Consider the following 23,785-nt stretch of genomic DNA (forward strand, 5'->3'; position numbering starts at 1 on the left):
GGTTGCTTTTTTCTCTAACAGTAAATATGTCTCTGCAGAATATGGTTTCATCATGAATTTTAAAACACTTAAAGCCCACAAAAGCTAAGAACATAGTTCACCTGTTAGAGTCAAGTTCCTCTTATAAACTCTTGCAACAATTTTACTCTAGTGGCACCTTTAAATTTAGTTTTCTGTCTTGTGTGTATAAGCGGCAACCACTGACTTAAAAGAGGATTTTTATATTTTTTTAACTTACAAAGAACATTATGCATATCTACATCACTTACTTATATTGACCCTCATTTTATGCTTTAGCAGTTGAATTTTGACAGCTCATTGAACGTTTTCACAAAAAAGACATGGCTCCTTTGTATGGAGATAATAATAACTTAATGTGTATTTTGCGCAGGGCACAATATTAAGCAGACTAAGATGTCAGGATGTAGCTTAACTTATCTGAACCTCTGCTGAAAATGTTTAGTCTATAAAATAAGGCTCCTGCAAACATTTTCCAGTGATAATTTCACAAATATAAACCATATTCGGAAAACTTCCTACTTCTAAACCTGAAAAAAAATTCCTGAAAACAAATTTCACGAAGCACAATTTAGCAAGAAGTTCTTTCAGATAAATATCGTTTTCTACAGTTAAATAATCCACAGTGGCTGACTGATCCTTTGACCACAGCATGCATTCAGAAGAATTCACTGACACCATAGCGAGCTACTATAATGGACCTCACCCTCAAAGGAAAAAAAAAACTGGACTACTGCTTGGAAGGACACAAGTAACTTTTGTTTTTCAGCATTTTTTAGAGATAAGAGTACAAAAAACTAAACTGATGTGATTTCAGATTTGAATAGAGGAGAGAATTCATTGCTCAAATGAAGTATTTCTTAGCCTCATGTCATCGATACTAACTGCCAAGTCCAAGAGATACTTTTCAAGTCTTTTCTTAGTTAATCTCACTGACACCTTCAGCACCAGTGACCACATTCTGTTGAGCCTTTCTGGCCTCTGTGATTGAAATCCCCTCTGGTTCCAGGTACTCTCCTCTTGGAGTCCTTAACTGACTCTATTTTCTCTGTTTAGCCTTTGAATGTTAGCGTCTCCCAGGGTTCTCTTTATAACTTGCTTCTCTTTATACCCTCTGAGCTCTCTCTGAGCAATTTCTTGTATGTCCCAATAATTTCTAAATCTGTTCTCTCCAGTCTTGATCATAATTCTGAGCTCTCCATTTATATTTTCACGTATTTACAAGGAATTTTTCATGTATTGACAATAATTTTCATGTATTTTCTACATAGATATGTCAAAGGCACCTCAAATCCAACGTTTCCAAAGCCTAACTTATTGCCTTTGCCCATCAGTTCCTCTTCTGGGCTGTGGATGCTGCAAAGATATGATAATTCACTCTTACATCCAGCGACGTATTAGAATGACCTCCCAAGGTACAGCTGTAACTCCAGAGTAGTCACCCTTATTCAACAGCTTTATTGAACCACATTTTTATAAGCATGTTAAATTTTATCTTTCTTTAAAAATCCAAGTAACTCATATGAAAGCAATGCGAGTTTATCATTACGAGTATGACACAAATAATTGATTGGAAGGCACTAACTGACCGCCACTGCATAATTTAACTCAGAGAGGAAAAATCAGCCAAATTTCCTATTCATGCGTACATGTACTACAACACTGCATAGCCTGGCGCTTTAAAGACTTGACAGTGGAAATGGAGAAGGTAAGTTTTAGCCAATCCACAGGTACTGTAGCTGTTTTAGCTACTATAGAGCAGAGATGAAGAAATGTTAGAACATGCATTGCCAAAATGGGTTCATTAAGGCTAACTCACTCTGCTAGTTAACAAACAATTATTTAAAATGTAATAGTAAAGTCCTTTCTTGATGCATTATTTATAATTTCTTGTTAATGGATTAAGGTTTTGATTTTATTATAGTCAGTTATTTGTAACTGTAGTTTATTTCAAATGAATCAATATTGTAGCAGTAGTATTAGCAGTAGTACAGGATTTTGAGTTAGAAAAGACTCTAGGAATATCTAATTCCAATTCCTCTTCCATCCTGAAATCCATTTTACAGCAGTAGTGAATGAATGAATATCAAACCTACCCATACTTCCATAGCCTCAGTATGAGTAAGTTCACTATATCCTGAAAGCAGTCATTTCATTTTTGGGTGACTCTGCAGTTTTAGCAAATACTCTCCTATATTGAGCTGAAATATTCTTGCGTAAGCTTTACCCACTGTTTAGAACCTGTCCTCCTTATCAACACAGAGCAAATACATACTTACTTTCATGTGAGAAAGTATAAAGGTGTGAGGCCTGGAAAGGGAGCAGCTATTTTATGACCATTAGGAGTTGATCAACAGAATCACAGAAATGCCCATCCAGCACCCTGCCATTGTGGAGCTACTGAATCAAACTTAAATCTAGTGACCTTCTGGTCTTGTTAAGTAAAGAATAAATGACTTTGAGTTCAAGCCACTAATAATCAGTGCTTTTCCTACTTGCAACAGAACACAGTGGAACTGATACAGAATAGTTAAAACAATTCGATTGTGCTTCTCTGGGGATTTGATAATTTGTCAAGACTTTTCTTACAGTGTGGGTCTCAGAATAGGTACTGCTCCAAAAATCTGACCAGAATTTATTAGTGCAAAGTTTTGAACACTCTTCATGAATTAATGTAGCCTAATATGTTGCTAGTGATTTAAGCAACTACATCATATTCAATGCATGATCAATTAAATCCTCAGTTATTTTCTTAAGATATGTAAAATCCATATATATCTTAAATTTATGCAACAGAATTTTTATATATAAATAAGCCTGTAATGAACTCAACACAACATAGAAATTACGTTTCTGTTGAATGCATTGTTAATGTGTCATCCAGTGACATTCTGCAATTGTTGACTTCAGGTGCCTTGTAAGAGGGGAGATACATTGCTAAGGAAGTAAAAGACATTGCTAAGGAAGTATAAAGATGAGCCCAGGTAAAATGATAACTATAAAATAATTATGACAGCAACTACAGTAGGTAAGACTCAGGCAAGTGTTCAAAGGCTCACCCCCCCATCACTTCCTGGCCTGTGACCTGCACAAGCTATTCAGTACTTAACCCCTATAAGCCATTGTTTCCTCATCTGCATAATAAATAATACCTACAGTTGGGAAGAATACAGAAGTCTCTCAGCAGTGTCAGGAAGTGACTGTCCCTTGCTGCTTCCTTCCTATTCCCATTTTATTCACTTTTCTTACAGAGATACAAATATTTTTGCCTTGAAAAGTTTCTCGACACATGCCTCAAATCAAAGAGTATTAGTCGTCTCAGCCCACTCAAAGATAGACCATCTTAAGTATCAAGAAAGATGATAAAGGAAGAGAGTTAACAGGCAGCATAGAAATTCGAAAACAGAATTGCTGGCACTAGCTAGAAAAGATTGAGAAGCATAGTTCACCCAGCCCCAGAACAAAAAGACATCCTCTCTGGCCTTGGCCTCAGCCTGTCTTCCTGGAAGAAAACTCACTTAACCTGGGTGTAAAGATGAAGAGGCTCTGCATTCTTGGTCAGGGACTGTGGGGACTTAAGATTTACTACCTTTTTAGATTATAAAAGATATATATGTATACATCACAATTTTTTCAAATATGACTATATTTGAAATCAAATATGATTTATATATGTATTTTGGAAATATAGAAAATATGGAATTACAGAAATACAAAATCACTTAACCATGTCAGCATTTAGCAAATAGTTTCCAAAAAAATATTTTTTCAGATTAGATGTTTTGGGAAAGGGGGGCACTAGCCGGTAGACTTGTGAGATTTTGGAATTCATATCACATTTGGTTCCAGCTCTGATCTTAAAATACTACAAAGAAAATAACGGGTCCCTGAAAAGAGGGACCAAGTAAGTGGCTGCTATCACGAGGCTCTAGATTCAATAGGGTTGCCTGAGATTCTTCAAGTATCTTTCTAAGCTGTCCGGCAGGTTTGCCATGATCAAGGGGAGGTGAGAATTCTGGATGATTTTTTTTTTTTTTTTCTGAGTATAAAAACTACGTTTGGGGGCTTCCCTGGTGGTGCAGTGGTTGGGAATCCGCCTGCTGATGCAGGGGACACGGGTTCGAGCCCTGGTCTGGGAGGATCCCGCGTGCCGCGGAGCAACTGGGCCCGTGAGCCACAACTACTGAGCCTGCGCGTCTGGAGCCTGTGCTCCGCAACGGGAGAGGCCGCGGTGGTGGGAGGCCCGCGCGCCGCGATGAAGGGTGGCCCCCGCTTGCCGGGACTGCGGAGGGCCCTAGCGCGGAAGCGAAGACCCAGCATAGCAATCAATCAGTCAATGGATAAATAAATGAATCAAAAAAAAAAAAAAAGTAAGCAGAACCCACAGGTTTAAAAAAAAAAAAAAAAAAAAAAAAAGCAGCCCAAATCCCAGTCTACTAGAGGGCACACTTCCATTTATATATATATAAAAAAAAAAAAAAACTACGTTTGGATGGCACTGAACTAAGCATGAGACCATGAGGATACTAACACCCCATGCTAGCCTTAAAAACTTGAATTTACAAGTGAAGCTGGTATTCCCAAATGGGTAAAATTAGGTGAAAACAAAAACAAAAAGCCTGGTTCCAGAAATAAGAGGATGAGGCTTTTATCTTTTTAAATGATTCCAGTATTTATTTTGCCTCTAAACGTATACATCTGGACCCTAGGGACAAAGGAATCTATATAGCAATGTTTGTTCCTGTTTGGCTGCAGTCATTAAAATGCATTACTAAATCCTTTCATTAAAAAAAATGATATCAAATACCAAATGAAGAGTGTTAACTTCAAAACTCATTTGAGCACCTCTGTGGTCACAGTTTGCCAAATAAGTCTTTCCATTAGAGGTACAATGTAAAATAGTAATAAAATGAAATTATAGTGAGGGATTCTAGTAAAGCAATGTTACAATTTATGCAGTTGGAACAAAGTAGCAACCAGTGATTATCTTGTAACTACCTCTGAAATTACACTTGTGTTGAATATATTATTATATGCAGCTCACTGACAGTCTGCAATTGTTAACTTCATGTGGGTACTTTTTATAGAATAAATCAAAGCCAGCGAATTCACTAGTGGTCATTTGCTTCTGGCAGAGTTTTGGGGACTGTGTGGGTGTATGAAGCTAATTTCTATGACAAGGAAAACCAATTCAAAGAAGAAAAGCTGACTCTGTACAAAAGCATCTGTGCTTTTTATCGTCTTTACATATTCATATCTGTATCTTAGAAACCCCTGAAATACATTCCTTTAGTGAATCTTATATAATTTCAGAGTTGGTGGCAAGCCAAAGACAAGTTGTTAGCACCGATGATTGATTCACTGTTGTGGAGCTGGAGGTCAAGGGTCAGGAAGGGTCCCTCATGAATAGCAACCGCAGCAGCTGCAGCAGCTGCAAGGCAGCAAAAGAATCCTGGGGATCAACAGGGATGCTGGTGGCCGAAAAGCAGAGTCTCTCCCACTTCCACCAGCGGCTCCTGCCTGTTGTCAGGTTTAGAAGGTATCTGCCATGTGCTGGATGCAGTGCCTTTAGAGTGTTTCCCGCTCCCAGGGAAAGCTACTTTGCTGTTATTCTGTCATATCTTGGTCCGGATAAACTAAGGCAAACTCCCACTTTAAGCAAAACCGCAATATGACAAATATATAAATTAAGAGACAGCAGGGTTTTTTTTCAACTAAATTACAGTATTCAAAATAAGAAGTATTTAGCCAGATACCAAGCTGGGTGCTTAGTGAACAAGATATCCATTGTATCTAAGATTCTGTGGCCTGAGATAATGCTGAAGAAATAGACATGGTTAGGCTTTAGACTTACCTCCTAAACACAACGGTAAGTCGTAGAAGAATTAAGAGACACGATAATATGAGTTCTTCTAGAGCTCACACTAAATGTAAGCAAATAATGGCAAATATATATGTTGGGAGGTCATCATACACCTGGAAACAGATGATGATGAACTAGACTGGGATGATTGCCATGGAGATTCAAGAGTTACTTTTTTTTTTTTTTTAACATCTTTATTGGAGTATAATTGCTTTACAATGGTGTGTTACTTTCTGCTTTATAACAAAGTAAATCAGTTATATATATACATATGTTCCCATATCTCTTCTCTCTTGCATCTCCCTCCCTCCCACCCTCCCTATCCCACCCCTCTAGGTGGTCACAAAGCACCGAGCTGATCTCCCTGTGCTATGCGGCTGCTTCCCACTAGCTATCTATTTTACATTTGGTAGTGTATATATGTCCATGCCACTCTCTCACCCTGTCACATCTTACCCCTCCCCCTCCCCATATCCTCAAGTCCATTCTCTAGTAGGTCTGTGTCTTTATTCCCGTCTTGCCACTAGGTTCTTCATGACCTTTTTTTTTTTCCCCCTTAGATTCCATATATATGTGTTAGCATACTGTATTTGTTTTTCTCTTTCTGACTTACTTCACTCTGTATGACAGACTCTAACTCCATCCACCTCACTACAAATACCTCCATTTCGTTTCTTTTTATGGCTGAGTAATATTCCATTGTATATATGTGCCACATCTTCTTTATCCATTCATCCGATGATGGACACTTAGGTTGCTTCCATGTCCTGGCTATTGTAAATAGAGCTGCAATGAACATTTTGGTGCATGACTCTTTTTGAATTATGGTTTTCTCAGGGTATACGCCCAGTAGTGGGATTGCTGGGTCATATGGTAGTTCTATTTTTAGTTTTTTAAGGAACCTCCATACTGTTCTCCATAGTGGCTGTATCAATTTACATTCCCACCAACAGTGCAAGAGTGTTCCCTTTTCTCCACACCCTCTCCAGCACTTACTGTTTCTAGATTTTTTGATGATGGCCATTCTGACTGGTGTGAGATGATATCTCATTGTAGTTTTGATTTGCATTTCTCTAATGATTAATGATGTTGAGCATTCTTTCATGTGTTTATTGGCAATCTGTATATCTTCTTTGGAGAAATGTCTATTTAGGTCTTCTGCCCATTTTTGGATTGGGTTGTTTGTTTTTTTGTTATTGAGCTGCATGAGCTGCTCAAGAGTTACTTTGATGGGAGAATTGAGAGAAGCTAGGGAATAACTAACTGAGGGGTCAAGGGAGACGGGATGGACCCAGTGTTTCTTTTTTGAACGACTTAGTAGGTAGTAGTGGCATTCACTAAATAAAACAGGTTAATGGGATATCTTTTAAATAATGGCCTCTGCTAAACCACAAAATTAATTTTATTTACTGTACCAAAATTCAGGGTAGAAGTAAGTGTCCAGATATATATATTTTTTGTTTTGAGAAGAAAAAAACAGAGACATGTTTGCCCCTAGTTTTCAGTCAAAGATGAACCACAATTCTCAGCACCCTAACACTTGACAGAGGCCAACTCTTCTACACAGAAACCTGAGAAGTTCACTCAATTTGGGAGCTTTTTATTCAAAAATAATGATGCGTTGACACCGTCACTTTAAAAGCTGGTGCTCTGCCACCAAGGATCTGATCTCACAGAGTGAAGGATGAAAACTTAGAGGCCCAGGGAAACCCCACTTCTAGCTCCTGTCTGAACCCCTATCTTCCTAACATAGCTCCAACATCAGACAGAGACAAGGAAGTTCCATCAGCAGATGAGGTTATTTTTCCCATTGTAGGACTAGCTCCTCTAAGACATGGATAAGTATCCTGAGATACTGCTGAGAGCAGCCAGATAGCTTTGCTGAAAGCCTAGCCCCACTGAAATCAGGCCTCAGGAAATTATTCTAGTTAACATTTCTGGCTTCATTTATGGCTTTTTCCTCTTTAACATTTCCCAGGCTGGTCTTTGCTGGACAACCACATTCAAATATATGGCTTTCCCAGTTTAGATCTGGAGCTTACTTCCCTGAGTGTGCCAGAGCAAGTATCCATCACCCTTCTTTTATAAACTGAGTTTTCAGCCTTGGTCACATCTCCGCATCAGCTTCATTTTTGCTGAGTCTTTCCAAGTGTGTCCACTCTGGCCTTAGACCAGCTGGGCTCCCTAGTTCTGTCATGTCCTTGACTCTTAAACCATCTCCAATTATGATCCATCTGGAACTTACCAGTCCCTTTTCCAAGTTGCAAACTCATCTCAAATCCAAGACTTTAGTGTGGAAACAAGGCAGTTACTAAACATCTCATCATGTATATTTTACTGTTAGGCCACCTGGAATAATATTATAATCATCAGTAGCCTCCCTACTATTCAGTAACAGAATTTCTTGTAAAGTTTACGACCACAAAAAAAAAAAAAATCAAAAGACTAATTTGTTATTAAGCTATGAACTTAGCAAACGTGTTAACACTGTGCAATATTAATTCAGAGCATAGTGCAAAAAAATTGTGTAATAGAATAAAACACATTTAGTGGAGTAAAACTTTCAAGGTTATTGAAAGCATACAGAATGAATTAAGATTTCCTTTGTAAATGCAAAAATACATAGATAATCATAAAACATCTTACATACCTCCTTCCATCTTTTGGCTTTCCATGAAGGGCATCTGGCAGATCTACAAGCTTTATGAGTTCGAGGTTTCTGTAGATGACTGCAATATTTTTCTTCTAATTTCCCGTGGAATTGGTCAACGCAAATCACCTCACGGTACTTTAAACCTTTACCACAAGGAGCTGAGCACTGGAAAATAAATATGAAAGCACTTGATTCATTTTATCTTTACTAATTTAAGTTTATCTGCAAGAAGTGTAAAATGAAGCAATCAAAACATTTGATATTTCATCAAGATATACTTTGATATTTCTAATGAGAGAATTTAAAATTTGCCAGTCTGCCCTCGACCATCACTGATATTGATATTATAAGGTATCCATTTATTCTTCAAAAGAGTATTGATTGTCTACCATATACTAAGCACTCTTCTGGCACATAAATGCTTTAGATCTTTTGAGGTTAAAGACTATCTGCACCTAACTCCTGTTATCACACATTTTTCAATAAAACTTGCTTTCAATTTTGTATGGTCGCCACCTATTCAATTTTTAACCCCATATGTCTTGCCACAGTGCAAACTATGCTTTGGATGTCAAAAACAAAACAAAAATCTCTCAATGTAGGAAACTATGAGAAAGCAGAAAATTTATTTTTTTAAGCGCAATTCAGTTCAGGTTTGTTTTTCGCATCCATCTGGCAACTGTATGTCCCCATCATCAACCCTCCAAAATATTTAGTGAAAAACAAATTACCTAAAATCTCTGTAAGGATATATGTAAAACAATGATCGGACTTCGTTTTTCAGCCAGTTGCCATTTTATGAGCAAGGCCACTGCAGAGGAGAGGAAGGGCTTGGGCTCTGGCATTGAATACCAGCTCTGCCACTTACTATTTGGGTGACTTTAAGCATATTTCATGCCCTGGCCAAGCCTCGGTTTCTTCATTATAAAATAATGATAATGACCCCAATATTAGTGGTTTATTATGAAGATTAACATGAGATAAAGAATATGAGATATCTAATCCAGTCCTTTTACACAGGGTACATCTTCGGTGAATATTAGCTTCCTCTTCTACCATTTTCCTTCATATACTCTGAGGATGTTGACAATTTTCAGCATGATATATGTACCAGCGAAAAGTTAAGCAAAGAAGACACGGATTCCAGATAACTCCTCTCATTCCTCTGAGACAGCTGGTTACATATGGTTTCATTTAGAAACATATACTGAGTTCTGAGAACATTAGATAATATATTATGCATTTTATGTATATTATGAGTTCAAAGACTGACTAATATAGACTAATAGATGCTTAAAATATTTTAAATTAAAAAAATGAATAGTTTGGGGATAATTTACCTTTATATGTTATCTGCAATACTATATCCCATTTGTGTAGGCAATTAATTTAACTTGGTGTCTTGATTATTAACACATTACCATATCTCAGATGTTCTCTTCCCGTTAACACCTACAGCTTTACATACCACTTAGAACACACTTTAATTCGGTGTGAATCACTAACGGGTCTTGATAAACTGTATTAGATGTACATTCTTTCCTGCTATTTTTTTTTTATTCTTTATTTTTGTATTGAAGTGTAGTTGATTTACAACACTGTGTTAGTTTCAGGTGTATAGCACAGCAATTCAGATATAGATATAGATATAGATATAGATATAGATATACACACACATATATGTATGTATATATATTTTCTTTTTCAGATTCTTTTCCCTTATAGGATATTACAAAATATTGAGTATAATTCCCTGTGCTATACAGTCCTGTTGGTTATCTATGTTATATATAGTAGCATGTATACATTAATCGCAACCTCCTAATTTATCCCTCCCCCCACTTCCCCCTTTGGTAACCATAAATTTGTTTTCTATGTCTGTGAGTCTATTTCTTTTTGGAAATAAGTTCATTTGTATCTTTTTTTTTTCAGATTCCACATATAAGCAATATCATATGATATTTGTCTTTGTTTGGCTTACTTCACTTAATATGATAATCTCTAGGTCCATCCATGTTGCTGCAAATGGCATTGTTTCATTCTGAATGTGCCTGATCTCATCTTTCCTATTACTGACCTTCTCTTTCAGATCTACCTTTATGCTCTACTCCTCTTGGCTGCTTATCTTGGGCACTTCCCTGCCTGTTTCTTGACTACATTGTTTATTTTTCAAAGAGTATAACATAGTTTATACTAAAAACATCACATACTATGGAGTACCAGGTGTATATTATCTGGGAGTATACATACATGTTCACACATACAAGAATGTTTTTCTCCTTGGTTGTGTATTATTTTTTCTAACTTTTAAACTGTGACTTTTTGAACAAAGGAGGATTTTTTACTTTCCCTGATAGTCCCTTGTAAAAAGTAATCATTATTGTGAATACTCATGATATGAGCCCAGTAGTACTTATGGAAGATGGAAAAATATTTACTATTTTATTCACTCTATGAATATTATTGAGTTTCTGCCGTATACCAAGAGTAGCATATAAATATAGATTCATTAACCATCTTTTACCTTGACTTATCCTCAAAGTGCTTATAATCTAAATGACACCATCTATTAAATGAATAATGCCAGAGTACATCTTAAATAATATTAAATTCAATAAAGATCAGAATAAAAATACTACAAGACAGTAAAAACCATTAAGATAATACAATAAAAATATTATTGAAGTAAGAAAATAGTGAAAAATAGTCATTTCTTTATGGGATATTTGGTGAGCACTCAGGGAGAGGTGATATTTAAACTCAGTCTTGAAGATGTAGGTTTGTTGATGGACAAAGACAGATGGTCTTGTATATTTGTCTGATGTGCCTTACCTAGTGCCCATGTGTCTCTGTTTTGCAAAATTCTCATAGTTCTTTTATCAGTGCCAAGAATCCAAGAATCACGCAGTAAACATGCAGTAAATTGTTGATATTTCTGATAAGAATGACCAATTCATTTACGAAACTAAGTAACACAAGAAGTGACATTAAAGATTCTACTTTAGAATTGAACAATGCATTTCCTCTATAAGCAGCATTTGTGAGTGGAATGTAAACTGGGACATTACAGTTCACTACCAAAGTGAGGACTGTTTCTCACAAAACTGAATAGCCTCTCCTCATCTAACTGGAAGTCACCTTTTATTCTTTCTCTTCTTTGTTATTCTAATCTGTAACCAAGACTAGTGTTAAACATAATTTTAAACATATTGCTTCTTTATTTTTTTCAAGAACTGATTATGAATCTCTGTTGTCTTTAATACAATACAAAACCAAACCCCTTCCCTGCTTTCTTGATCCACCAAATTTCAGTCAACATCCCTTTCCAGCATGATATTCTGTTTCTTTTCAACACGCAACCTTTGCTCTACTTACGTATAACATAATTACTTTCTCTTTAAGGTGACATCTTCACTCACCACAGTGCCTGATTCCTATTATTTCCTTTTACTTCGACTAATCACTTGCCCTGGTGCTTTCTAAATAGTACTTATCCTTAAAGCTCTAAGTCCACCCCATGTCTAAGGTGAACACATATCAATCTTTCACTTCTCTGAACTCTTCTGTCTCTGTTTTTGGCACTTCATCATTTTCTATTTTTGTCACATACTTTATCCAAACTTCTAGAGGTAAAGGACCTTTTAGATCACCCACGTCGCCCACAAAGTGGAAGGTACGATAAATATCAGCTGATTAATTGATGTTGATCCTTGGTGAAAGCAGTTATTCGTTTTTATTAAACTCTAAAATAATTTATTAAAACAGTTTACTTTTCCATGAAATATATTTATTGGATATTAAACTCAAAGTCCTCTAGGAAAGATAGACAAAATGTATAAAATCAAAGAATTGCAAAGTAAATTATGCTTTCATTACACTTTTAAAGTAGCGCTCTCTTTCCCCAAGATCTGAAAAGGAATAAGTACATTATTTTATCATGTCTGATGAATTCCATGTGGGGATTTAAGTAAAAAAGAACACATTATGCAAAGAATTATGTTTTGGTTGGAACGAAGCAGTCATAGAGTAAATAACTAGTGAAATGTTACCTTCCTTCTCTCAAACTACAATACATTCTGAGTTGTAAAGTTTCCACAAAATAGCTTATTTGGTAGAAAAACCCAAACATGGTCATTCTTTGCTCTGGGACCCCAGTAATTCTTTTCATTTTTGTTTTTCTCTATTTTATATCCCTGATACCATCCTATTCCCTTGAGGTTTTATTAACTGTATAATTTTTTTTGAACTTTATTTTATTTTTTACACAGCAGGTCCTTATTAATCTGTTTTATACATAGTAGTGTATATATGTCAATCTCAATCTCCCAATTCATCCCACCACCACCACCACCCCACCCCTCTTTCCCCCCTTGGTGTCCATACATTTGTTCGCTATATCTGTGTCTCTATTTCTGCCTTGCAAACCGGTTCATCTATACCATTTTTTGATTAACTGTATAATTTATTTCCAGCATTCTCATCAAAAATTTTTTTTCTTTAAAATCATCTCTGTCATCCGTAGTTGACAGTCTTACTAACTAACTCTTTCTGAGATTTTTCCATGAATACTAAGGAGCAATAGCTATAGGAAGTGGTGACATTAAATGTAAGTAATCTGAATTGACTATTCTTATAAATTAGGTGAAGACACGTGCCTATTTAAGGAAAACAGGGCATTCAAAGCAAATGTAGAATTTGCAAGCCCTAAAAATAAAACAGAATATCCAGACTTGTGCAGGTTGACTGGCACATTCAGTCTCAAGATGGACAGTTGGAATTAATGAGTCCATTTTCACATGATTAACTTTGGAACAAGTCTATTCTTGTTTTTCAAATGAAGTTGTACATAATTACAGAATGATTACTTCTGATATTGGAAGTGTGGATTATTGCTTTGTTTGCATATTAGGATACTATAGAAGAATGAATGAACTGACAATTTGTGAGAAACTTGTTGTTAATTTAATTCTAGAAACTTAAATTGCAAGACAAAATAAAACAAGGAAATGAAGTTTACCTAGCTCCAGTTCTAGGAAATGGAAAACTGTGGGGGGGGTGTGTGTGTGTGTATTAGACTTTCATAAACTGTAATGGTGATTGGGTCTCTATCCTCTCTGAAAGTAGTGGGAAACATACTGATATTGGGAGAATTAGTATGTACCCTAATTAACAATAAAATAGACCTGAAAAGTAACTGTTACACTATACCCTTGTCATGTATAAACTGCCTTTTACTGACAACAAACTGGGTAACTGTATGTAATTTCTTTAATCTCACTCAACCTCTATTTTTCATATGTAATATTAGTAAAAGAATAACTATTTCATATAAATGTCTGAGTAAAGGTAAGGAGAAAGGAATTTTTTAAACGAGAGAAGGGGCCAAACTTAAAAAACTCTAAAGAATTTATAATGCTATAGCAAAATGTAAAAAAAATTACAATTAATAAAGAATAAAAAGAATCCTGCAAAACTTAATGTTAATTATATGAAGGACAATCTTGAAAATGTCTCCCATAATGTAAAAGCGAATGGGAAGATGACATAGAGAGAGAATATTGTTTCCTGGAAAACACTCTGCTTATTCCCAGCTCACGACATTTGCACATGCCACGTCCTCCAGTCCCAGCACCCTTCTCCCATTTCAATCCCTACATATTTTTCAGTGCTGAGTTTTAAATCTCATTCCCTCTGCAAAGCCTCCTTTGGCTGCTGGAGGATATCAGTCCAGGCTAGATTAGATTTGGCTCTTACAGAGATTTTATACCTCAATACCTGGTTACCTCTTCCCCTCTTATCTCTGCTAGACTATAAATTCTACTTGGAACAGACTTATTGCAGGAAATCATGAAAAGTAGAAAGAACCCCAGAATCGCTTGTTCCTAATTTAATGTGTTATGAACCATTCTTCTTCTCAAAAGAAGAAATAATTCCATTGTACCATGAACCATAGTTCTCCTAAAATAATAACTATTCCACTGGTGTTACCTTAGCTGACTTTAGATGGTATGTTTTAAATTTAATGTTTAAATCACATAGTAATGGTCAGCCTCAATTTTAGCTATAAAGATCCCTTAGCTAGCTCTTTGAAAACCAGAGAAAAAAAGGAAAAAGAAAAAGAAAATAACCTAAAGTTTGGTCTACTGAAAAACAAGTGAAGTCAAAGTTAAGAGTAAAAATTAATTATTCACGGGATCTATTTTAATTAAGTTTGACTAGAAAAGTAGCTAGGCAAGAAAAAAGTAGCTGAACTAGAAATTTGGCTAGAAATGTCTATTTCACTTGCCACTGCATAGTGTCATCTATGGATGAAGGAGTATATTTTTGTTTCTATGTTCCTCAAGTAAACTTTAGCTAAATAACTCTAAGAATAAGTACTAAAACTAATATTTGACATTTTATATTAGAAAATTATTATTAGAAACACTTAATATTAGAAAAGAGCTATAACATCAACTATAAGTTCTACATTAAATATTTTTAATGATTATCAAGATAAGCAACCAATCAGTGAAAGCACAGGTTTTACAGAAAAACTTAGCAATTCACATAGATTCTCGGTTTTTCATTTAAAATTTCCTAATTAAATCAATATATAGCCTAAATAATTTCTAGTTCTCTAAATGGACTTCAATCAGTAAATTTGGCAATGACCCCATTGTTTAAAGTGAGCAGGGTCAGTTAGTAGTTCAAAGTCAATTAGTCAGAACTAGAAGTATCTTGTAACAATAAAACTACAGCTTCCTTAACATTCCTCTTCATTTGCTGATAAGGAAAATATTTAACATTAAACAAGTATTATCAAAATTTGATAGTACTATTGTAAACATTTTATTCTATATTACGGTTTATCACAAACCATTTCAGGGATAGTTAAAAATAATGACATTTAGTTTTTCAGCTATAAGAAATAGCATAATTTGACTTAATTTTAGTTTTCCAATGTTGTTATTATGCAAAAAATGACTAACAAGAAAATACAAAACTGAATAAAAATGAGTTACTATTAATCAATTTCACTTTGCTTTTCAGAATCTTTGGAATTTTCTGGTTGTTTTTCGAAACATAATCGTTAAGTCATCAAACAATCTAATGAAGAAACGAATTTTTACTTTATTTCTAGATGTCACATTATCTCTGTTTCCTGACAGCAAGGTCCACAGTCATCTGTTGAAAATGTAAAAGCTCACAACTGGATGGCTGGGAGTCATGTCTATCCTATTGCTTACTGTATGACAGGTATTAGCTAAGACAACCAAGGAAAACTTGCTACCAAGTGACAAAGGGGTTCACACAGTCTTTTTGTTTTAGGAGAGCTAAACTCATAGAAATGCAATCATTACACATTATAAATCTAAGTCCAAATATACCTTCTCACTACAAACCAGAAATGCTTTCCATCAAGACAGGTGCAACTGAATAAGAAGCATAAATTTACAATGAATAAAATGGAGAGGTTTTGATTTAAACACAAATGTATCATAGTAGCTAAAACATAATCAGGTATTTGAAGTGTCTCTGTGGAAATAATTTGAGAGGATTAGTTGTGGTTTTCTTTGTCTTTATGGCAATTCCAAAGGTATCAATGAATTTCTCACTATAGGAACATGTATTACTTATCTTTGTTTTGAACTTTTCAAAACTAAACAATTGTATGCTTCTATAGTAAAGTGAAATTTTAAATTTTTCAAGGAAAATTTTTGATCATAGCTATTTTGCCAGAGAATTTTTTTAAACGACGTTTCGGTGATTATGTTAAATGTCTTTACAACACTCTTATGAAACAAAAAAAATGTCTATTAAATGACATATTACAAAGGGAAATGATAGAGTTTCAGGCCAAAACAGTCCAGAAATTAGTCTATGGAATAAAACACTATTGTGTGTATGCATCCATGGATATATATGTTTCATTTTTTCTTTTTGATTTTTAAGAAGCCTATTATAACATTCTTTAAATTAAATAATGAGGCTAATCAAACAAACAGCCCACATCTAAACCCCAGGAACAGCATGGATTTTTAAATTTCAGGAAGACAACAATAACTTTCTATCTAAGAGAAAAGCCCCACTATAGAAAAATCTTAGCTATGAGTTTTATACAACTATTAATACTTTGTAATTAAGGGCATTCCTTACAATGGTGGAATACTATTTTAAATTGAGCTCCAAAATTATTAGAGAGGTAAAACATTAAAGTAGTTAGAGCAAAACAGCCAGAGTATAGTAGAGTAGGGTATCTCTCTGTTTAAAGAGAAGCAAAAAAATGACAAAAATATGCATATTAAGAGTAGAGTGGCAATTCTGTAAATATAGTACTGCTACTGTTCCTTTAATTCAATGCATATGTGCAGTAAGGAGTAAGGTACTAAATCTTATCAACAGGGACCCCACTCATAGTATTTCCTGAAAGATTATACTTAGAGTTTTAAAGTTCAATGGAGTTTGAATATTTCCTTTTTAACCTGTTACAGATACCCTTTGACTATGCAGCTTTAATAATCCAAGACAGCATTTGGTTTTTAAAATATGTACTACTGAAATATTTCATTCAGTTGCATTGTATCTGATTATATTTAAAATCTGCAAATTTAGACATTTAAAATTTTTCATGTCAGATTCATTTGCAAAGATGTTTGAGTCTCAACTTAAAGGACAAAGAAATATATGCTTAATAACAAACATATCCAGTAAACTTTCACTACATTTATATTATTGTAAAAATTATAATATTTTAATTTCTATTTCATGTTCTAAAATTTTTGGGGGGGTATATATGTATATATTTACATACACACACAAAATGGATTTACAGTTCTAAGCTAATCAATGCAACACAATTATCTCATGTATAATTTATCTGGCTAATTCAATTGCAAGTAATATTTAAAGATAATTTACTATAATATAATTATGGCTATGGAAAAATTTTGTGATTATTTTCACTTTCAAATATAAAACCTGAAGCAAAATTGCAATAACTCATGCAAGTACTTTATACAGAAAATTTCACTTACCATATACTGTTTTCCACACATCAATATTAGGAAATTGGGATAAAAATTACCCCAGTATATGATAACTAAAATACTCAATTATTGGATTCATTTTCTTCAATAATAAGATTTGATAAACGATCCTTATAAACCTGCAAACATGAGTTACTAAACTCAGGTTTATTTTGCTAGAAGCAACAGTAAATGTAATTCTAATTCAAAATGTAAGCATTATTTGTAGTAAATAAAATTACTCAGGAAAAACTGGCATTAGTTTAAAGCTTGTAGATTATTCTTTTAACTTTCTGTCTAATAGTATAGTGTGTGTGCATTACAAAGGAGTAATGAACATTTCAGACTCCTCTGTAAAATCTCATCTAAAGAGTTCCTGTTCAGAGATTTTATTGACTCACTAACACAAATCTTGACAATTACATGGTATCAGGAAAAAAATTGTTACTATCAATATAAGAATAATATAACTCTTGTCTAATTTTAACAATTCTTTAGGGGCCATTATTGTGCATTTACTTTTTCTTGATGCCTTTATACAGATCACAACAACTGGGACGTTACTTTTGTTAGACGGTATGGCACGTTCCGTGATAAAAACCCACATTTTAACCCCTGGGAGCTGCATTCAGAACCATGAGCATCTGCTTTCCTGGATGGAACAAAGCAGAAAACTATTCAGTGTGGGTAGACCATAAAAAGGTAAAGAGATCAGAAAAATAACTAAAGCATACCTTTAAAAAAATAGATTGACTTTCAAGGCATTACTTACTATGGTAACATTTACAAAATTCTTAAAATCAAGTGCCAACAGAATAGCAGGATTTACCATTTCAAGTTTCTACAAATGTTTTCATGCTAGCTGTGGGAGTTAACAGAAGTAAAGCCAAGAAGTTTGTTTTCAAGTAGGGTTATAAAGATCTGAAAAGGAATATGCACAGAGAACTCTCCGATGAGAAATAAAAAATGAGCTCTATGAAGGCTTTGATAAGGGAAAAGTCAGAGTTGAAATTAAAGGAGCGATACCCACTGCACCTATTTATGTCTATTTATCATATGCAATAAAAGTTGTGAGGCAAAAATGTTTTCGGGATTAATCTTTCAGTGAACTTAAGCTAATTTTAAAACTATATTAATCAGATAAAGATTATTTATGTTAAAATTTAAGGCAGGGTTTTATAGTTTTTACTACTGGGGAGTGGAAGATAGAATAATAAAAGGGGCTTGGGATTTGGAATCAGAGACCTACACTTGAACCTCAATTGTCAGCAGTTGAACAGCCTTGGGCTAGATGCTTAACCTTCCTGGTCTTCAGTTTTCTCATCATAAAGTGGCAATGATAACACCTACACCTCAGGGTAGTTGTGAGATTAAAGGTGATAATGGATGAATGAACTTAAACCAGTGCTTGACACAATACTCTAAAGTCATATTAAACCTCCATTCCCCTGTCTTTTTCTTCCTTTCCCAAATCCTCAGTAAATAAAAAAGAAAGGTAGTGAAAATACAATCCATGGTGTGGGTTTCTCTATTAAACACTTGAATGGAACAGGGGCATGGTTCAACACTCATACATTTGTAGCTCATTTGTGGTGAGAGAAGGAGGGTAACCACCTCAAGGGAATTCAGGTAAGACCCTATGTTGTTCCCCCTGTAAAAAAATTCTGTTTACCCAGATGCTGAAAAACACATCAGACATACTTCAAGTTATTTCAGAGTGGAGAGAAGGAAGAGAAAGTAGAATAGGAGGTGAATAGACATATGGTCAAAACAACAACAACAACAACAAAAACCTAACCAGTTTCAGTTAAAAATGTTGGAGTGACCATATGTGTTCATTTCCCCCTCCCTCCTTGATATTTTTTTCAACCCACAAAGTCAAAGCAAATAAAACAGACTGGAAGATGCAAAGAAGAGAAAAGACCAATGTGAAGCAAGACAACCTTGTACCTACAAGACCTCTGAGACACTTAGCACCTGGATGCAACAAGAAGGGCTACGGCTCCTCAACTCCTCTTTAGGCAGATGAGGGGTTTATCCTTTGGAGAAATTAAATTGCGGGAGTTCCAGAGTTGGGGATGCTGTAGGAAGAATAAGGGAATTCTACACATTGAACTCTTGACCCTTAGTCTCTCTGCCCAGAGTACTCTTTCTCACTGGCAGGGCATTCAAGGGTCCTTCTCTGAGAAACAGGGTCTCCAAGAGAAAAGACCTTAAACTATTGACTTACAGGGAATATCATCAGCCACTAGAAGCTATCCAAATGCAGTTTCATATCAATTCTCTAGTGCCTTACTCTTAAATATGAATGAGCTGCAGAAAATTATCAACTTTTGAAAAAAAAGACTTCCATAGGAAAACCAGAAAACCATTCCCACCCTTACCCAAAGAAAGGGTCCAAAGGATAAGGAGACCATCAAGAGAGAATCTCTCCTCAAAAAACAGTAATGAATATGAGAGAGAGAGAGAGACTAGATGTTGTATGGACAAAAGAATAGACTACTATGACCCCAAGGCAATTAGAATGCAAGAAAAGGCTTTGGATAATTAAATATGTAATAACATAAATAATTCAAAAGATGGTTTATACACTGACAAAGTTTCCCATCAAGTAAAACCAAATGACAGAGACAGAACATAAGAGAATAAAAACAAGAGAATTAGAGGATCAATTCAAGAATTCTAATATTCAACTAGAAAGAGTTCAAGAGAGAACAATGAAAATAGTTGCATAGATATTATCCAAGAAATAATAAAATTGATTTTCTCAGCACAAGTCTCCTTAATGAAAGGGCCTATAGAATGCCTAACTGAATTTTAAACACACACAAACACTAAGTCACTTTATCATGCAATATCAGAACAACAGGGACAAGGATACCAAAAGCTTCAGTGGCATAGACATGGAGACAAAGACACCTACAACAAATCAGGATTCAGAATCACCAGACATCTCAGAATGCTAGAGGATAAAGTAATCCCTTAAAAATTCTGAGGGAAATTATTTTCAAGCCAGAATTCTAAAACCAGCCAAATTATCAATGAAATATGAGGACTGACCAAAGACATTTTCAGATTTGCACAAAAGGAAAAATGTATCTCCCATTTTTCATCTTTCCAGAATATACAGGGAAAAGTGTTTTCATATGCAAGAGTAAATTTAAAAAAAAAAACATGTGATGCAAGAAAAAGTCATCAAAATCGAAATTGAGTGAAAAGACTTCACAGGATTAGAGAATGGTCAGCAAGGCTGTTTGTCCTGGCCAGATCAGAGGAGGACGAATGGGGGTCAAGGGGCTCTGGGAGGAGTCTAGGAAAGAGAAATATCTGAGCATTTAGAAAAAAACATTCATAGAGATTTTATATACCTGTTCAAGCACTTGAGAGAAAAAATAATAATTGGAACATTCAAAGAAAAACTAAGCAAATTTTTAAAGGACGCAATTATTAACTCTAGGAAAATCAAAGAGCTGTGCAAGAAAGGAGTAGTGCTTAGGGACTTCCCTGGTGGCACAGTGGTTAAGAATCCGCCTGCCAATGCAGGGGACACAGGTTCGAGCCCTGGTCCAGAAAGATCCCACATGCTGCAAAGCAACTAAGCCCCGTGCGCAACAACTACTGAGCCCGCGCGCCTAAAGCCTGTGCTCTGCAGCAAGAGAAGCCACCGCAAGGAGAAGCCCACGCACCACAATGAAGAGTAGCCCCCGTTCACTGCAACTAGAGAAAGCCCGCGCGCAGCAACGAAGACCCAACGCAGGCAAAAAATAAATAAATTAATTAATTTTTAAAAAAGGAGCAGTGCTTCAAAGTACACTACTTGGCTTCACACTGATGTAAGGAACACTAACTGTTGACTGAATCAAGATTTATTTTGAAGATAGGATTGTAGAATTAGCAGTCCATTTAGGAATTAAATAGTCAACCTCTATAAAAGGAAGTCAATAGGTAATTTTTTTTTTTGATGCATCAAGAAATAGCAGAGTAAGCCTGTTTGGAAATAAGGAAGTACATATCAGAAGACATAGATAAAAGGATTTAAAGATTAATTCTGGGTTAGGAAAGACTGCAACAGGAGACCGCTTTTTTTCCTTATCAGCATTTTAGCACCACTTATTTTTTTAACTATGTACATGTATTACATTAATAAGACTATATTCAAAACTGTAATCGATGATATTTAGTTCATTGATGGAGATCAGTGCCAAACTGGGTGAGCTCTCTCTAGAGGTATGTGCTTGAGCTCTGGATCCACCTGGGTATGGAGGAGACTATTAATTACTTTATGAAGACATGAAATGCATGCTTCCCAATTTACTTGTGACATAAAGTTGGAAGGATTTATTTAAAAGTCAAATATGAGAATTTAAATAAAAACTATATGAATGCAAACTATTAGAGAAAAAAATAGAAGTTCTATACTTTTACTTAAAAATATCTACTGCTAAGGAAAATTAAAATGATTAATAACAGTATCATATACTATACATATTAGGCTTATACTGATGTAAGATCAGTATAAAAAAACTAGGTGACCACTAGGAACTGAAATTTGATGCAATATTGATTATATTGGGCTCAGTGTTCGTATCAAGGGTGGCAATATTCTTTTTACAGTTAGACCATTTTTGCTAATGAATGAAATTCTAGATGTTAGATTTTGAGAGAGAAGTAAAAAAAGGCGATTGCGATGATTAAAGAGTTGAACAAATATATTTAACCAGGAAAACAGAAAAATAGCTGCCTTCAAGTATTTGCCCTGTAGAGGAGGAATTTGATGTATTCCTACTTCAGGGTGCAGAATGAGAGTTACAGAGGAATATTCCATATATATCAATTTTACCTCAAACTACAGAAGAGCAATCATATAATTTTCCTAAAAAGAAGTGGATTATGTTGTGTTATGTATGGTCTCCAACTTTAGAAAGGTTCATCAACATAGAAACTGTGCATAATTCAGATGAGAAACTTAGTAAATACTGTATGCTTTGTGTAGAAGGATAGGAAAGAGGAAATTGAAAGTCTCTCCCAATTTTAAAGGTATAATACCAAAAACCGTAAGAAAACAGTATTTTTAAAACATTTCAAGAATCACAATAATTTAACTTTTTAGATATATATTTATGGGTTTATTTTTAAAGTTGTATTATTTACTCAAACGAGAAAATGCAAATTTCTGCACACCTGAGTTATGGGACATCCGTTGGTAGGAGAATATGCCATCCTTTGCTTCTTAAGAAATTTCAAATAAATCTTATAGTTTTATATTGCCTCATTTACTATGACATAGCTATCTGAATGAAATCATGAAGTTATTCCCAGACTTTTAAATTTTAGTTTCTGATAAAATAGTTTTCAAAAAAAGAATCTGCTTTTTATTATCATAGCCACAAGCTAAAATCTTTCCAACTAATTTCTCTTTTAAAAACTTCTCTAGAGTTTTCCTAAGCATTAAAATATATATACATGGAAACATTTTCCCAGTCGATAAGGAAGTGAGTTTTATTTACAAGTTTTCTCCATATTTTGACTTAAAAATAACTGTAAAAAATCCTCATAGTTTGAGAGTGACACAGGCATAAAAACTTGAAGACAATGTTTAATTTCATAAAATACAAAAAATGTCTCCAAAGCTCTCCTCAATATAAACCATAATCTTAAATGGCCTATTTAATTATATCTAAATAAATACCATATCCTTGTTAACATAATAGAAATTTGGATATTAGGATGATTTTCATGTATAAATTTTTCATCAACAAAAATAACTAGACTTTCTACCAAAATATGCCCACACATTAAAGATGCTGAAATAAAAAATAAATGGGAATTCTAAACTTAATAAGGCCAGAAACCACATCTATAAATGTTTACTGAATAAATGAATGAATAAATGCTATATAGAAAAAAAATGAGCAAATACATACAAACAAACATCACTTAAATACGCAGTTTATGTTATCTGAATGAGGTAGAGTTGAATGGCCTTTAATTCTACAAAAATTACACAGAAAAGAAAGCTTCACGTAATTTAGATCTCTTTCTCCAAGACTTTTGTTGTTGTTTTACTGATTCTATGGGGTGCCTTGTGGATCAGCAGAGATGAGAAGTGTCTCCTGGTTTCATCTAAAATTAAGATCTTGCCAATTTTAGCAACGAAATGCTGACTTGGAGACTGGAGCCCATATGAGCTCCTAACTGTTCTTTTGAGCCTGGATGCTGAAGAAATGTCCACTGATGTGAGAG

At 34.7% G+C, this 23,785-nt stretch overlaps 1 protein-coding gene across 7 annotated transcripts in view; it reads right to left on the reverse strand.

The window, feature by feature from the left end:
* Nucleotides 1-23,785, reverse strand: part of ADAMTS20 (ADAM metallopeptidase with thrombospondin type 1 motif 20) — a 297,000-nt gene that overhangs the window by 39,832 nt on the left and 233,383 nt on the right. For all 7 annotated transcript variants that reach the window (XM_059935677.1, XM_059935681.1, XM_059935680.1 and 4 more), the window contains one exon: nucleotides 8,532-8,699. In XM_059935677.1, coding sequence (XP_059791660.1) covers nucleotides 8,532-8,699 — 168 coding nt within the window. The remainder of the gene's footprint in view (nucleotides 1-8,531; nucleotides 8,700-23,785) is intronic.

This window comes from Balaenoptera ricei, chromosome 10 (assembly GCF_028023285.1).
Source record: "Balaenoptera ricei isolate mBalRic1 chromosome 10, mBalRic1.hap2, whole genome shotgun sequence".
Lineage (NCBI taxonomy): Eukaryota > Metazoa > Chordata > Mammalia > Artiodactyla > Balaenopteridae > Balaenoptera > Balaenoptera ricei.